Source organism: Mixophyes fleayi, chromosome 9 (genome assembly GCF_038048845.1).
Source record: "Mixophyes fleayi isolate aMixFle1 chromosome 9, aMixFle1.hap1, whole genome shotgun sequence".
Taxonomy (NCBI): domain Eukaryota; kingdom Metazoa; phylum Chordata; class Amphibia; order Anura; family Limnodynastidae; genus Mixophyes; species Mixophyes fleayi.
The window spans coordinates 33,486,480-33,504,361 of record NC_134410.1 but is presented as its reverse complement, the minus strand read 5'-3'; the positions used below and the strand labels follow the sequence as shown (position 1 = coordinate 33,504,361).

The 17,882-nt window shown below is 37.5% G+C and overlaps 1 protein-coding gene across 2 annotated transcripts in view; it reads right to left on the bottom strand.

Moving 5' to 3' along the window:
- The window catches only part of DOCK11 (dedicator of cytokinesis 11), a 216,527-nt gene that overhangs the window by 45,527 nt on the left and 153,118 nt on the right, over positions 1-17,882 (bottom strand). For both annotated transcript variants that reach the window (XM_075187236.1, XM_075187237.1), the window contains one exon: positions 16,129-16,235. In XM_075187236.1, coding sequence (XP_075043337.1) covers positions 16,129-16,235 — 107 coding nt within the window. The remainder of the gene's footprint in view (positions 1-16,128; positions 16,236-17,882) is intronic.

Genomic DNA, 17,882 nt, shown 5'->3' with positions numbered 1-17,882 from the left:
ATATTATCATGATATCAGGTGGTGCTGCTGCCTTACAGCAAAAATTCCCTTTAATGGATACGTTTTCAGGAACTCTAATGCTAAATATGGAGACTGATAAAAAAAAAAAATGAATATCATAAAAATAAATAATATTTCTATAAAGTTAGTATATAATAAATGTGAAAGTAAGGTAGTAAAACAAAGCAGGATCTGAAGATGAAGTATCGATGCAAAAAATAATAATCTCCTATGTCAATTAACCTCTAAATTATTTGTGGGGTTTATTGTGTGCAATCTCATTTTATTTTTAAGGTATGTGAGCAATGATAATTATGCTATGTGACCAATAATAATTATGCTATGTGAACAATAGTAATTATGTTATATGACCAAAAATAATCATGTGAACAATAGTAATTATGTTATGTGACCAATAATAATTATGTGAACAAAACATAACAGCCTAACCCAGTATAAAGATAATTTTACTTTAGTTATATTTTGTACATTTTGATCCCATATCTCTTATGACTAATTGTCCCACTGCAGCATCTGATCTCCGGAACTTGATACAGCCAATCAAATGCAAACAGCTCAATTGAAACAATTTCAGGGATACTAGATAGGATCACATAAAAGCAAACATTCTATTCACATTTATTTGATCTTTTTCGGTCTTAAAGGTTGTGAACTGCAAGCTGCAAAGCACAGTAGTGATTATAATGGAAACAGTTGGGCACTTGCTTCATAACACACAGCAGATGCTCTTATCTTGCAGGCCACAAAAACCAACAGTACAGAAAGGTAGACAATTATTCTCCCTCTCACAGCTAATGCTAAACAGCTTTCCTCCACAATGTCTGAAAGACATGAACTATATAGTATTCATTTAATCAGAGTAATAGAAGATTGTGCCAAGAACCTCTTTTGAATTTTTAACTCTCTCAATTAACTACCGGTAACTAACTAACTAAGGCTGGGTGCACACTAAAGAAAAGTTCTTCCGTTGCAGAGCAGTAACTTAGAATTCTAGGGCCTGATTCATTAAGGATCTTAACTTAAGTAACTTCTTATTTCAGTGTCCTGGACAAAACCATGTTACAATGCAAGGGGTGTCAATTAGTATTGTGTTTTGCACATAAGTTAAATACTGACTGTTTTTTCATGTAGCACACAAATATCAACTTTAAATTTCAGTGTATAAATAAGCTATCAAGTATTTGTGTGCTACATGAAAAAACAGTCAGTATTTAACTTATGTGCAAAACAGAATACTAATTTGCACTTCTTGCATTGTAACATGGTTTTGTCCAGGAGACTGAAAGAAGAAGTTTCTTAAGTTTAGATCCTTAATGAATCAGGCCCCTAGTGCCTGGGGCTCTCAATTTTAACCAAGATAACCTAAAATATTCCTAAACTGCGCCCCCCTTCAGCGTTGCGCCCTTGGCGGTCGCCCCTATCGCACAGCCCTAGTTACGGCCCTGTCCCGATGCAATATCGTTAGTGATTTTACCAACAACTGAAAGTCCCAATAAGCATTTTGATTCCTGTGTACACACTATTGATGTTTTACCCGATTTACAGTCAGATCTATCATAACCAATGGCTGAAAAGGTCGTGACTCTGCACACTATATAGAGATCTGTCTACACTGCTGGTCGTGAGTGCATACACAGTGAAAACCATGTAGTGTGTACCCAGCCTAACTATATGTACCCAACATACCGGGATTATTAACACAGGGACCATGAAACAAAATGTAGGCCTTCAAGTCACTTAGTTTGTGCCCCCACAATCCTCTATGCCATCACATTGTGTACATCTAAGAAACCTATTATTAACAAACACGTAATATTATTGTTGCATTATTATTGCAGTATTTATATTGGTTATAACAAGAAAAACTTTTTATTTTTATTTTAATGTGTTATATTCTAAAAAGCGAGCACTGTCTATTATTAATGCGACAGGATTTCATGCCTTGGCTATAACAAGTTAAAATCATTGGGGAAAAAAATGCATTATTATTATTTTAATAAAGCAATTTTACATGTCTAAGAATTTTAAAAATTCTTAAATATCTTTTACCTAATTTTAAACATTGCTAGGCTTTTTTTTTTATTATTTTTAACCTTCAAAATTTTTTATTAGATTTTCAAGATTTTTTTTTAAGGGGTACAGAAAAAAGGAAAGGTAAAGACAATAAAAACAAATTAGGGAGGGGGTACATAGTGGGTAAGGAACACAACAACATGTCATAAAATGCATACAAATAACATATAAAGAAGCACTTCAAAACTATTTCAGCACAATATAACGGGCAATGGAGTGTACTGAGATGCCCGGCAAGTCTTCCCCCACATAATCTAAAATTTTACTCCAACCTTAACCATGGCTATAGAACTCTACAAATCAACCAAAAGCAACATATTTGGGGACTTACTCCCATTAGACTGTTGCGAGCCTCTTGATGGAGCTCCAACTCCCTCAGTCCCATAGTCATGCCAAGCCCACCACTTCACCAATGGAGAGGCAACTGCCGTGGACTATGGCATGCCAAGTGTTTCCATTTCGAAACTAAAGTTTAGAGATAATCTTTGCCAACGAAGGTGGGAGAGGCTGTTTCCACGCCTGGGCAATAGCCGCTCTAGTAGCTATAAAGACCTGTCCCATCACATACAACTTTTATCTTTTTCAACAACCGAAAGCCCAAATCTATAAGCCTGCCCCATGCATGAACATATCTGCAGAAACTGGCCTGAATTAAGGTGTAAGTTATCAATTACCGCTCTGTTACAGTATTGCAGAGGCAGTGGCAGTGGGCAGGGGCAGTGGAGTATCTATCAGCTGTACCAGTAATCTTTTTTGATAAAGTGTAGGAAAAAGGGAATTTAATCACCACAATGATAAAAAATTTGCCATATTCCAGAGACAGGAGTGTACTGATATTGTTCTTCCTTTTTCATTAACTCCAGTAACAGGGCTCTGTCTAGGCTATAGACAAATGTATCAGTTAATTGATAAGTTAAGTGATAATACTAAATACCTATAGTTTGCAGAACAGTAAAACATAGCAACTGTTGAGACTGAGAAAGAAGAGCAACAGTAGATTCAGCTCCAACAATAAGAGTTTCAAAATTGAGACTTGATTCAATTCAGCATGAGTAACAGTTGAACATCCCCATTTATGGTAAGATACGTCTGCTTATTTTTGTGCGAAGCTCTAAGGTACACAAGGGAAAATGAGCAGGAATTTCATCTCGAACATCGAGGTGATGTGTCTACGCGGACTGTTCTGAATTGAATGTCCCCCTTGGTCTGCAAAATGATATCAACACCTATAACTGTGTATATTTACACGAGTTTTGAAACTTTGTTTAAATGTGGTTTTAAATGATACAATTGTAATCAGGTCCATTTAATCTCAGTGTGTTCTATGTGTAATAATTATATGTTGAGCAACTTCCTGTTTTATTTGGTCTATTTGCCATCTAACTTCCTGTTCTGCTTGCGTGGGGTGTCAGACATCCAGTCTGACCTTTTGACTGGTTGCCACAGTGGGTAGTTTTTTTGCTTCTGTTTTTGAAAGTGTCTGTTTCACAAAGACTTTGTGGTGTGTAATGCTGCTAGGTATAAAGTTTCCCACGGGCCCTGTGCCAACAATAGACACAACCAGTCTTGGAAACAGTTCACTTACATAATAAATTATAGCAAAAAAGGTAATACACATAATTGTCTGGGCCAAAATATTAACAACAAAATATCCTGTATAATGATCCTTGGTATATTAATTGTGACAAGTTTATTGGTGTCATGTGTTTCTTCTTAGTATACTAGTATTTATGAGCAAAAATTAAGTCATCTGTGACCACCAGAGCGATAGTATTTGAGATATCGAAGACAACTGCCATTTAAAAAATGAAAGTTGTGTCATTAATTTATACACATAATAGGCCTGATTCATTAAGGAAAGTTAAGCAAAAGTAAGTAAGTAAGTAAGGCAAAACCGTGTTGCATTGGAGGGGGAGGTAAATTTAAAATGTGATGGCAAATTTATAGTTGTCCTAAAAAGAAAACTTGAGTTTTCTTAAGCTTTCTGGACAAAACCATGTTGCAATGCAAGGGGTGCAAATTAGTTTATTATTTTGCACATAAGGAAAATACTGGCTGTTTTTTTCATGTAGCACACAAATACTTAATAGCTTTATTTGTACACTGAAATGTAAAGTTGATCTAGGACATGTCCTACACCAAATATAAAGCTGCCATCACAGTTTAAATTTACCTCCCCTCATCATCATCATCAGCAGCTATTTATATAGCGCCACTAATTCCGCAGCTCATTCACATCAGTCCCTGCCCCATTGGAGCTTACAATCTAAATTCCCTAACATACACATACTCACACACACACAGAGAGAGAGAGAGAGAGACTAGGGACAATTTTGATAACAGCCAATTAACCTACCAGTATGTTTTTGGAGTGTGGGGGGGAAACCGGAGCACCCGGAGGAAACCCACGCAAACACAGGGAGAACATACAAACTCCACGCCGATAAGGCCATGGTTGGGAATCGAACTCATGACCCCAGTGCTGTGAGGCAGATGTGCTAACCACTAGGCCACTGTGCTGCCCTCCAATGGAACATGTTTTTTTGCCTTACTTACTTTTGCTTAACTTTTCTTAATGAATCGGGCCTAATATGTCTTGTTATGATGTGATTGTGTGTGTATTTGCTTTGTTTTACTTTTGTTGCTTTTTTTCTGTTAAGACAGCAGCTTTGGATAAAATTATATTTCTTTACCAAAACAAGTACATCACAAACTTCACAAACATTTCCACTAGACTGTTAGTAGTATTACATTTGCAGGATGAATCAAGGTGGCTTTAGGTTGAAAAAATACAACGATGTATCATGAGTGTGGCTGGAATATAAGTGACTAAAAAAGTACACGTCAGCGTTACCCAGATCAGGGATGTATGAAGCCGTAATTTAACTAGAATCGATGAATCCACTGATGTTGTTTTTATACTGTATTATAGCTTCAGCACATGCGTAAATATAAATAATAGAACAATGAGTCAAAGTGGTTATAATATGGTTCCAAAAATACTAACCACAAAATGTAAAAATGGAAATCACAAAACAAAACGACGTCGTATCACAACTAATGTCTGCAGCTTGCGTTGTATCTTTCCAATTTAAACTGAGTGGGATTTTGGTCTCGTTGCTACCTACCATAGAATTGACAAGCTATAAACTTAATGACAGCGCTACAAGTCCTACACTTTAGAAGCCATTTTTCCATATATTGTAGTGATGAGATTTGATAAGACTGAAACAGTTGTATAAAAATGGGATATATAGCTTTATATATTGTGCTGTATCTGTTTTATTAACCAATAGAAAGGAAATGATTTGACACTTCCATAAGTCAGACAAATTGCTCATTTTTGGACCCTGCAAATAATGGTCATGTACCAGTTGAAAGCTCAACTGAAAAGCTGAAAATCCCAAGTTAAGCTCAAATTTCTATAGTATTCCGTATGTAGAACTGTGCCACTGCTGATATTTGTAAGCAAAATACACAAAATCATTATCATCACCATTTCTTTATATAGCGCCACTGATTCCGCAGCGCTGTACAGAGAACTCACTCATATCACTCCCTGCCCCATTGGAGCTTACAGTCTACATTTCCTAACACACACACGGACAGACAGACACACAGATTAGGGTCAATTTTGGTAGCAGCCACTTAACCTACTAGTCTGTTTTTGGAGTGTGGGAGGAAACCGTAACACCCGGAGGAAACCCATGCAAACACAGGGAGAACATACAAACTCCACACAGATAAGGCCATGGTCGGGAATTGAACTCATGACCCCAGTGCTGTGAGGCAGAAGTGATAACCACCGTGCTGCCCAAACAAAATAAAGGTTATAACTTCCTTACTGCGAGTAAATATATTTGGAAATTACAGTACAATTTCAAATAAAGGAAGTGAAATAATTTATTACCTAATTTGAATAACAAACTAGTAGGTTATCTCAAAAGATTATCAATGTGGAAATATTGCTTTACAACTAGGCAGCAGCATTTAAAGTGCACTGGTCACCTGCGCACACTGGATGCAGCCATTTGTTGCTTGTTGAGGGTGAAAAACATATTTATGAGAATACAATCTATAAATTATTATAAACTAATGACATCACTGTGGTATGTGGCACAAAGCGTTTCTAGGGAATTCATAGGCTGCATTTACAAAAATATTCTAATAAGAGTTTTGGATGCTACATACTCAAATCTACGTTCAATTAATTACATAGCCATTGACTCACAAAGCTGTAGCTGATCGATCTGTAAAGAATACAGATCGAGCACTGTCTTGTAGACTGCATAGTCCAGGTTGAACATCTTGGTGGCTAATGTACAATACAGACCCCAATCTCAGGTGGATAGTTTTCTATTCAATAACTCTTCTGGTTGGCTAGTGGAGCTGTTATCAAGATTATTGTATCTTTCCTGCCCTGTTCTTAACTCTGAAAGCCAATTAGAAGTCAGTCTGGATAAAAAAAAATTGAGCACTACCAGCCAGTATTGGCAGAGGATGATAGCAGCTGCAGAGCCCAGAGATGGGGATCTGGGATCCTGTCATTTTGAATGGCACACAGTGGAATGTGCGCTGAAAGCACATATGAGTGCATGTAAGTATAATGTGTATCATGGTGGATTATAAAGTTGTGACTACAAATGGCATGGGATTAGGGAAGGAAACACATTGAACTCGTTTTTTATTAAAATAATTAAGATTGAACAACACAGTGTGTTTCATTCATAGAGCTGTTCACACTGGTTTTTAGGTGCTCATAATACAGTAACTGAGTAGCAGAAGTTTTCTTGTAGGCTCTCTTATGCCTATGGTGCAAGCAATCTGCAAATTTACACTTACTTACTGTCCAGTCTAAAGTTCCTGACTTCCTTCTTCCTCTCTTATGCAGTTCTTGTCTTTGTAACACACTGTCTCTCTGTTGTCATACATTATAATTTTCAATTAAATACAATGCATTAACACAACACTATGCATTACATAGGCATTTGCCCACATTGTACTTTACAAGATATTACATCACACCCTCTACATCTCCTCAACTTTAAGGTTTCTAGAGTAAATATCTGGCTGGGATCGTCTTCAACATTCCATAAGCAAAGCGAACATCTGATAACAGCTCTGAAATATAGCGTAGTAATCCTCAGGATCACATTGCTTTCAACAGTGTAGAATTTGTACCATGGGACTTTAATACTTCTTCAAATATCCTGAGTATTAGTTCTTCCGCAATTACACCTCAATGACCAGGAACATTCATTAGGGACAACTTCCACTGGGCAACTATCATCATCATCACCACTTATTTATATAGCGCCACTGATTCACATCAGTCCCTGCCCCAATGGAACTTACAGTCTAAATTCCCACACAGAGAGAGAGAGACTAGGGTCAATTTCAATAGCAGCCAATTAACCTACCAATATGTTTTTGGAGTGTGGGAGGAAATAGAAACACAGGGAGAACATACAAACTCCACATTGATGGTCGGGAATTGAACTCATGACCCCAGCGCTGTGAGATAGAAGTGCTAACCACTGAGCCACCATGCTGCCCTATACTGACTATCGTTTCTTCACATCTCCACTGTTATTAATACTGCACCACACAGAGATGGAAGGGGAATTTTAACCACTGTAGATATTTCCTGCTTAGGTGGCGATGTGGGTGGGGTAATTATTCTTCTGGTCTGACACTGTCTTGCTGTTTGCTCAAGGAAGGACAGTCAGTATAAGTTTTTCACTCCTGATTATTTGAGACTCAGTAGTGAGCAATTTAATACCCCACAGGGAGTTTTTCTCGATCTTCGCGGAGGGAAGGGGTTTCTGGAGAACCAGAAACCCCCCCCTGTGTGCGCCCCTGCTATAAAGTAGCATATCAGGGGAATGATCACTTTTCCAACCCTGTTATTCTAGTTTTTCATGCTTTATTGATTTTTGGATCTGTTGCCTTTTTTGTCATGAGTTGAATGTTGTCGAAATGTGTAAATAAACATGAAAAAGTTTGATTTCATTTATTTAAATTTTTATGGTGTAAAAAAAGTAATGATTTTGACAGGGTATGATGACTTTCTTGAAGCACAGTATGTATGCAAAGTGGTTTTTCTTTTCCGTAAGTGCTTTTTTTGTCTCGCTGACCACCAACATAAGCATATATTAGTCAGAGAGTACCCTGGCCAGTATTAACCAAGAGTGGAATTTTTTTTTTCTTTTGGTCAAAGTGTTTACTTGTCCCATAATTCCCCTGGTGAATAGATGAGGCACAACCAGTGTGGGAAGAGATGTCTTCCAATGTTCTATCTTATCTTGGTTGGTGTGTGCAGGGGTGGTCGATGCCTGAATAGCAGATATCTGTATAGTTTAGGTATAGGGGTTGCCATCTGGGATTGTATTTGCTGTAAAACTGTACTATATGGATAAAAACAGGTGAAGACCTGGCAGAGATAAAGCTGGCAGAGCAGTTATTGGACCACTGTCCTACATGTTGTGGTGTAAGTGGGATTCTTTGGCGAGTCTATATTCTATTAATATCCAGCTGTTCAGCAAACATTGAGGACAAAGTTAAAGCTTTGCAGGCACATACCAAACAAAAGGAAATGAAACAAACTGCAGTTGAGGGGAGTTCCATTCTGGGAGTGGTGAATAGCTTGATGTTGGCTCAGATAAATGGGCTGGCAAAAGCCTGGGTAGGTAATGAGTTGGCTCTAAAAGCACAAAAAACCCAACAAAAAGTACAGAGTGTACATCAAAAAAATTATGTAAGCTTACACAAAAAAATAAAATCAAAGCTTCCGAATGTTTACCAACCAAATTTATTAAAACAATATATATAAAAAATCTCATTCAAGAATAAACTGGTTTAAAAATGTTTCCTTATATATTAAATATGATCAGAAAGTACACTCTGAAACTGACATACTGCCAGAGAAACGTGCCAGCCATTCTTTATTGAACCAGGGTGTAATTGCTGCTTCTTTATATGACACTTGATCGTTTAAAAGGGCATGAGCTTCCTTTATGGGTAAAAACATCAGCAGCTGAAACTCGGAAATACACTGTATCGTTAGCGAGGGCTGGTGATCTCCATTAGGATTGTGGCTTGGTAATTATTACCACTTTAAGATTACATCGAGGTCATATCTATACAACAACTATTTGGATCATGTCGGCCCCACATTACAAGTACTGTGATGGACAATGCCATCTGAACTAGATAAAGTACAATAGGTTTGATGATTTCTGTAACATTATCATTCTCTTAAAAAGCACCACTTTTTAATCATATTTAATATATAAAGAAGCATTTTGACACTAGTTAATTCTTGGATGAGTATTTTAAATATGTTTTTATAAATTTGTTTGGTAAAGCTTGTGATGTTTTATTTTATGTTTTATGTGACCTGGATAAGCTTACATAAAGTATTTTTATATACACTCTGCGCTTCCCATTGTATTTGTTTTTTCTACAAACTTTGTTGTGGACTGGCATTTCCACTTACGAGTAGCAGTGTGGGCATATTTATTCCAGGGCCATTACTTCTTTACTTTTTCTACTGTTCTTAAAGGGGTAGCGAACTACTTGGCTGAGATTCCAAGAGCAGCAAACAGAGAAAAGTCCATGCAGGCTTATACAGGTCATCACCCAATGAGGTAGAGGTTAATCTGTACATGAGCAGAACTTTTCATACTGGCACTGTTTATTTGTGCCGATGCACAAAAATCCTATTTAGGTCGAGGTCAGACAGAAGTCTCTGAGTATGCCAGATTAAAGGGAGAGATACTTGCATGAATTGGACTTACTTCCACTGGTAGAACTTAGCAGTTCTATACCTGGCAGATACAAAGCAGTTCTAACACAGCTGTAAGATTTGATCCAACCAGCGACAATGTGGCTTCAAACGACAACCAGTGCCACTGATCGGATGATCCAAGTTCTGGTTATGGAACAATTTACAAAGGGATTGTGGCAGTCAAAAGTTTTGGTTCTCTTGCTTTGAATGCGGCTCTGTTGTTCATATACAGGCACAGTGTCCAAAGCTACAGGTTTAACACTTAATTTGTTGTGCAAGAGATGACCAAGTGAAGTTTTGGATATTATAAAGGAAGGGTGGGAGCAACAGATGCCTCGGAACCAAATTTAATACAGTTTGTGACACAGGATCAAATAAGGCTAGCAAACGTGCCCCCAATAGTCCAACAAAAGTTTGAGGCAACACAGCACCAACAACAAAACTATAATAGAAAACAACAAAACTATAATAGAAAAAGCCATAGTCAGCAACAAGGAGATCGGGTATTGGTTCTAATGTCCAAGTGACAGAGTGAGAATTTTTTGCTCACTGTCACGTAACCTATTGTAAAGCCAGAAGCAGTCTTCGCTGAGATAAAATGCTAGAACTTAAGATAATTGTGAAGTTCCTCTTTTGGAACCCTTTTTCCCACTGAACTATACATGCTCACTGGTACTCAGCTACCTCTAGGACTTAAGCATATAGTAGTAGTATCTTTTCTCTAACTAAAAACCCACGACACAGCATAAAATGTAATATTAAAGACATAATAAGCTAGATAATAAAGTCACTCGTAAGTGGTTATCTAGATGTCCAGGAAAAGACTGAATGCCGACTGATGCCAATGATCTAGACAGAGGGTAACAGCCAATGGAAACAGATCCCAATACAATGTCAGAGGTATGTGGAAGGCAGATTGCATAGTCAGGTCCAAGCACATGGTCAGTAGCAGGCGGCAGACCATTAGTGAAGTCAGGTCCAAGCATACTGTCAGTGACAGGCAGCAGGCAAGATGCGTAGTTAGGTAGAAAAACAGGTTCAGCAACAGTGAATCAAACCAAAACACAACATGAGACAGGAACAAGGAACAGAACCACCCCTGTGGTGTTGATAATGAACTAGAAGCTTTACTGGATAGCCATTAAAGAAGACATAGATAAGATGTTAGACATGGAAATAATTAAGGAGTCCATAAGTGAATGGTCCAACCCAATTGTGAAGGTTCCAAAACCTGACATGTCCATCTGGTTTTGTCATAACTTCAACCCTCTTGAACAGTCTCTTGTTTAAATGCTTATTTCATGCCCAGGGTCAGTGAGGTAGAGAATCTGACAAGTGTTCAGTATTTATTATTCGAATCGAGATTGTTTGAAAGTGCAACCTCTTGTTCTATTAAACAATTATTAGCAATTGATCTAATAATGCTTCTTTTTTTCAGCATTCTTCATCCAAATAGTTAATTATCACCACATCACTTTTGTGGAAGGCTTAACAAGGATTGGAAAGGGAAGCTGAATATTTCCTCATTTGGAGTCTGCTCCCCCTTTTCTACCAATGAGATCTTTACACACATCCAGCCTTTGCAACGCCTTTGAAACTTATCCTAATGACTTTGTGATATATTCCACAGAATGGCAGTTCCATATACTTAAGTAGAGGCTTTCTTGGAATGTTCAAGAACAGCTGGGCTACCACAAACCCAAACTGAAATGTGACAAAGTGATGACAGAGGTCAAACATATGGTGTATGTAGTGGGCCAAGGTCAAAATAAACCAGAGGCAGACAAACTGAGGAAGTAAATCAGTAGTCCAGGCCGGAATGGAATACCTAACTCCATACTTCCTTGGGATTGGTCAGATATTACAAAATATTTGTGAGTCACTTTGCCACTAAACTTGCACCTTTAACTCAGCTTTCATACACCTCTTTTTCTTCCCTTTGCTGTTCCCTATGGTGCAGACTCCTGACGTTTCTTTTATATACAAACAGATGCATATAGTGTGGGTTTGGTTGCAGCATGGTCACAAGTTGGAGAGTGAGTGGAGAATCCAGTTCTGTATTTCATCTTTAAGCATCTTCAGATATGGCTGTGAGAGAAGGTGTCAGGTTGAAAGTAGAAATAGTTACAAGTCTATAAAAACAAGTCTTGGATCCAAGAAGCACCAGACAGAAGGAAGGTGGGAGAAGAACAGTCTGACAAGCTGACCAATGTATACAGTGGATATGTACTTTGGGTGTTGGGGTTGTTGGTTAGATTTGTATTGGTGTAAATGTGAAATTGGACTCTGAAGAGAACAGGTGAAGTCCTTGCAGAGACGGAATTGTGAAAACAGTTAATGAAACACGGCCCTACAATAAATATTTTTGATTATGTGTACAACCTCTTTAATTTCAGCTAAAGTGTTGGATTGGGATATGCCAGCCCACCAGTAAATCAATTACAAGGACCAATGGTGTAGTTGTAAATAATATATTTTATCTAACACATACATTTTGTACCTCAATAATCTACAGTGTGGTCATACTACGCTAATAATTTAAAAGCTGTTACATCAAGAAATTTGTACAGAGGTTGGGGGGGAATACATCATCAAGATGAGCTAAAGTAATAAAAAGGAGGTTTTCGCTATGGATGGAAGAGTAAAAGTCCTACGAATTCAGAGGTCTGCACTCTGCTGTGGGGTGTGAAGTGTGTCCATGTAGTGAGTGCTACTAATCTGGACTGGCTCTGAAGATGAACTGCTGACTATCCATAAAAGCTTCAACAAATTTCACGATCTCAGATACATTTCCTGAACATGACCCTATACAATGAAAACATTACGATACAAACATCAGTCTATCATAAACCTACAGACCGCCCAGCATATCTGAGATAGAACAGCTTTCACCCAGGACACATAAAGAAGTCCATCATTTACAGCCAAGCTCTGAGATACATTCAGATTTGTTCAGACAGTGAAGACAGAAAACAACACTGAGAAATACATTCCTACAACAAGGATACCATCCAATAGTTATAGATGAACAGATCCACAGAGCCACAAGGATCCCAAGGAGTAGCCTCCTGTATTACAAACAGAAGGAGGTTAACAGCAGGGTGCCCCTAGTGGTCACTTACAATCCCCACATGAACATCTTGGGGAAAATTGCTGCCGACCTTCAACCCATATTTCAGAAAGACAATAGACTGAAGGAAATATTCCCAGATTTACCTATTCTATCATACAAACAGCCTCCAAATGTAAGAAATCTCCTTGTTAGAAGTGCCCTCTCATCCCCATCAGAGACTGGCACCTTCCCTTGCAAAAACAAAAAAAGCAAAACCTGCACCCATGTCCTACCAACAAACACAGTCCACATACCCAAAACACAACGGGACTATAAAATCACTGACATATTCTCATGTACATCCTCCATTGTGGTGTACATGATACAGTGTACAAGGTGACCTGAGGGAATTTACATTGGGGAGACCAAGCAGAAACTGCAATCCCGGATGAATTTACACAGACACACAATAAAGAAGACTCTGGACACCCCCGTGGGTAAACACTTCTCTGGACCAGGACACAGTATGACAGATTTAAAAGTCCTAATACTGAAAGGTCTTTTTAAAAATGACAGGGAGAGAAAAATATGGGAGTTCAGGCTAATAAAAACATTCCAGTCATTGACTAAAGGACTCAATCTAACACCTGGATTTATGACCCACTACATGGACACACTTCACACCCCACAGCAGAGTGCAGACCTGTGAACTTGTAGGACTTCTACTCTTCCATCCATAACGAAAACCTCCTTTTTATTACTTTAGCTTATCTTAATGATCTATTACACCCCCCCCCCCTGTACCAATTCTTGATGTAACAGCTTTTAAATGTTGTGCATTTTTCTCGGTCATTCTTCATTTGTAAACTTGCCTGATGAACCTCTGAGAGCTAGCAAATATAATACATTTTTTTAGTTAGCCAATAAATCACTTCTACAATACTTTTGCCTTTTATGACATGAAAGTATTTAACATCACATAGAATGTGGGTATGGTGAGCAGTAAAGCATAAAATAGCAGATCATTATCATACTGATAACATGGTTAAAGTTGACGTTCGTGAGAAACTGTGATGTGTGCTATGGAGTCAAATAACGAACTACATCATACAAAGAAACAACAACTACTGAAAGTAAACATGAGAAGTGCACAAAGCAGACCCCCAAACATAACTATCTCACCTGATATACAGGTATTTAGGTCTCATATTTTTTTACCAAGACTTTGCACTTTTCATGCAATCAGAGCTATGAGAATGCATGTGTCAGACCTTCAGTTACTAATTATCACAGCTAATCATACATCATTCCAAACAGAGAAATGCATACTACGGCAGTGCTACAACACAGGACACAGTCTTTTTGTAATCTCCTTTACGTTTGGGTATATACAGTACGTAGAGTCCAAAGACAGCTAAACTAATAAAATGGTGGAAGTTATTAGAAATTTGGTAACTAGAAACATATTAATATTATTATTATTATTATTATTATTATTAACATTTATTTATATAGTACCAGCATAACTCACAGTGCTTTAGAGCTTAATTCAAAAAATAATAAAACAATATTGGGTATTAATAAACCAACAAAGAGGTAAAAGAGCCCTTCTTACAATCTATGGACTTATACTTTTAAGAGTTAAGATACTGTATACAAATTTAAACATATGATTCACAGAGGACAACTGACAAATAAAAGTGGGGCAATATGTCTGACCACTGTTCCGAGTCAAAGACCTTCTTGAGAGCTAGTTGCAAATTAGATTTATGCATAAGTCTCTTGTCATTTGAAGAAGAAGATCATAGTAGAGCTTCGAGATGAGGCCTTTGGAAGAGTGATTGTGGAGGCGTAGATGCTTCACTGAGGTCTAATGGAGAGGTGGTTTATAACTGAGGATTAGAAGTGCCTTATTTGCAAGTACTGGTGGAACTGTCCTTTTAAAAATCCAGGTAGATCCCCATAGATCAGTGAACTGAGGGTTTATTCCTGACTTTTTAAACAGACGTACCTGGTTTGGACAACATTGTAGCCATTTGGGATGAATAGCCTGGAGGGAAAACCAGGTTGCCCACAAGGAAATTAGCAGAGAAGGAAAAGGAGATAGGTTACAAATCCTATTGCATCAGGACCAGATGGCTAAGAACAAATGAATAAAATGATGTGAACAAGGTGAGGACACACCAGAACAAAGCACTAGTAGAGGTTGTGGTCAAAGCTATATAAGTCCAGACTCTGGAACCCAGAAGCAATTAACTGTAGCATCTGGGCAGTGAAGTAGGGAAGTTAGGGGTGCCCAGACCACCAGGTTTCGGAAGGATACAGGCTTGGATCCAGGAATTTTTTTCAGACCAGAAAAAAAATCAACAAATTATTGGACCAGAAAATAACTACGTATTTTGGAGACACTTTTTTTTCATGAAGAGGCTGGCGAAAGTGCGTGTAGTTTTCTTTAACTAAGCTATTTAAAATGAATATGTGTTATTTATTTTCACTTTACTGCAGGGTGTGTGTGACAGCATTCATTATCGCTCATCTTTTGTGGTGAGATAAATTGCAGGAACAAGCCTACTCTAGCCCTCCAAAATGAAAACTGTTTGTAGACTTGCAAAAAAAATGACAGCAAAACAATCCAGTAACAATTTTTGCATGCATTACTTTGAAGTACACAGAACAAACCATTTTGATCTACGGTGATAAGAAATTACAGTTTGGCTAAAACCGAAACTAGACTGGTTTGTTAGCTGCCAAGTAGTTTTTGAAGAACCTTTGGCAGCTGTACATTCTTGTTTGTTCTGAACCTCGTTGCATGATTACATCTGCCAAAAGTGACATGCGGTGAAGACAATGCAGATAAGCTTATTCTTATTGCAAATACACATACTCTATTTTAGCATTTATCATATGTCCATTAACATACTACACTATATCTGCCTCACTGCTTCATGTGATTTTAAAGCATTTACATCCCCCAAAGAGGCTTTAGAATTACGGCACCCATTCATCTAAACACATTAAAACTGTCGACAGTCACAATGTCAACATTTTAAACATGTCAACAGAATATCGACATTTACACTGTTACTATTTTGATGTCGACAGAATGATCATGTTCCTTTAATATTACCACACTACTCCTCACAAAATACGGAAAAGTAACATGAGAGATAAAGGAACATTTTAATAATGTCACCTCGCTGTAGTAGACATCCAACATGCCAGCATCTTCTTTCATGGCTCCCTCCTCGTCTATATTTGGTGTGATCTTCTTAAATACAGAACAGCCGCTGTGAAAGAGTTCTGTGAAGAGAAAGATCTAGTCAGGGCATTCCATTAGCAATGCTACCACATAAACATGACAATACAATCTAGCAATCTTGTATTTCTTTGGTATAGGTCTGATAATAACTCAGAAATGTGTGAGAAAGAATGGAAACCGGGACAAATTTTGCCATGACCCTGACCTTTCAATCACACATGGATTCTCCCATTATATGTCCATTTTATGTGAGGCCACACCTCTTTCCAGACAGACCACTCTAATTTTTCGCTTCAAAAAACACTATTGTAGGTACTAAGATTTTATACACAGGTACAAATCTGTTAACTATGGACTTAATTTAAGACCATTTTCTATATGAGGCTGGGTCTCATGTTAGGAATTGACTGTAGTCACAAGAGGTCACTACTGCACATGAAGTTGTCCTCTACTAAGATGACCAGCACTAACTCACAAGAATTCATCTTGGTTCCTGTTTGGGTCTGCAAATAGCCATTTCCTGATAAACTCTTAGCTTAAGTATTGTGTTTGCCCTGCTCCAGTGATTCTTGTAACTGTTTTTAACATCCTTTTAGAAGCATTTTGGTCTAACTTAAATTTCTAAAAAGTGAATATGAACAGAAATGTGAAACTTGTCTTCACAAAGGTGAGCAGGAAATAAACGTATGATTGGACATTGTTATGGAAAAAACACTACAGGGAATATGTTTAACACATTTTTATTTAATTAAGCAACGTGCTATATTATACCTAAAATGTATTAAATGTTTATCTTTACTGAATCTGTCAAGCATGCTATCCGTTCTAACCCTTTGCTGAGAATTACAATATGGAAATCCTAACTTATCTCTTAGCTTTAGCTGGAGAATGTGGAAGCATATTACAGGCACTGCACAGAGACCTAAATCTTAATAGGAGTTTGTCTCCTAGGTAATAGAAATGCTCCATTCCTATTGGAGAATTAAAACACAATTAAATACACAGAGTATGCTCTACTTCACACTTTTTTAAGCTCTATTTTAGTAGGATAAGAGCGCATTTTGTTATCAATGTTCCTGAACATCTGCCTCATAGTTCTGAAGAGGTAAGCTTAGAATTACCTGTAGCCAATCAGATAATCAGAATGCTAACAGCAGCACAGAATATTTCAGTCACCGAACCAATGAGGATGCTGATCTTTAGGGAAACACTGACCTGTCCATTTGTGTGATTGTGTACACACTGATAATACAAATACTGTGCAGATCACACGCTAAACAATCGTTTGGTCAGATATTGCAAGAGAATGTATGCTCCCTCAATCATGTATTGGTATTCAGAATCGTGTTTTATAGATCATTGATTGAATAATTCTTTTATTCACAGGATAGTCCACATATTCCTTGTTCTACTTAGATATCAATGATTATCTTCTATTTATTTGTCCCACATATACACAAGACTAATCAAATTATAGTTTGTTATTTAATTATTCACCAATTGGTTAAATATCCAACATTCCCCAGATTGTTTTAATTCCCCTCGTTTATAATTATGTTTGTGATTTACATAGCTGGGAGGTTCTCAGTATGTTGTTCTGATCAGGAGTATATATTTATTGGTTTTAGTTATTTTCAATCATTTCTTTTCCATATGTAAAATCATATTTCACAGCCTGTGGTCAAAAA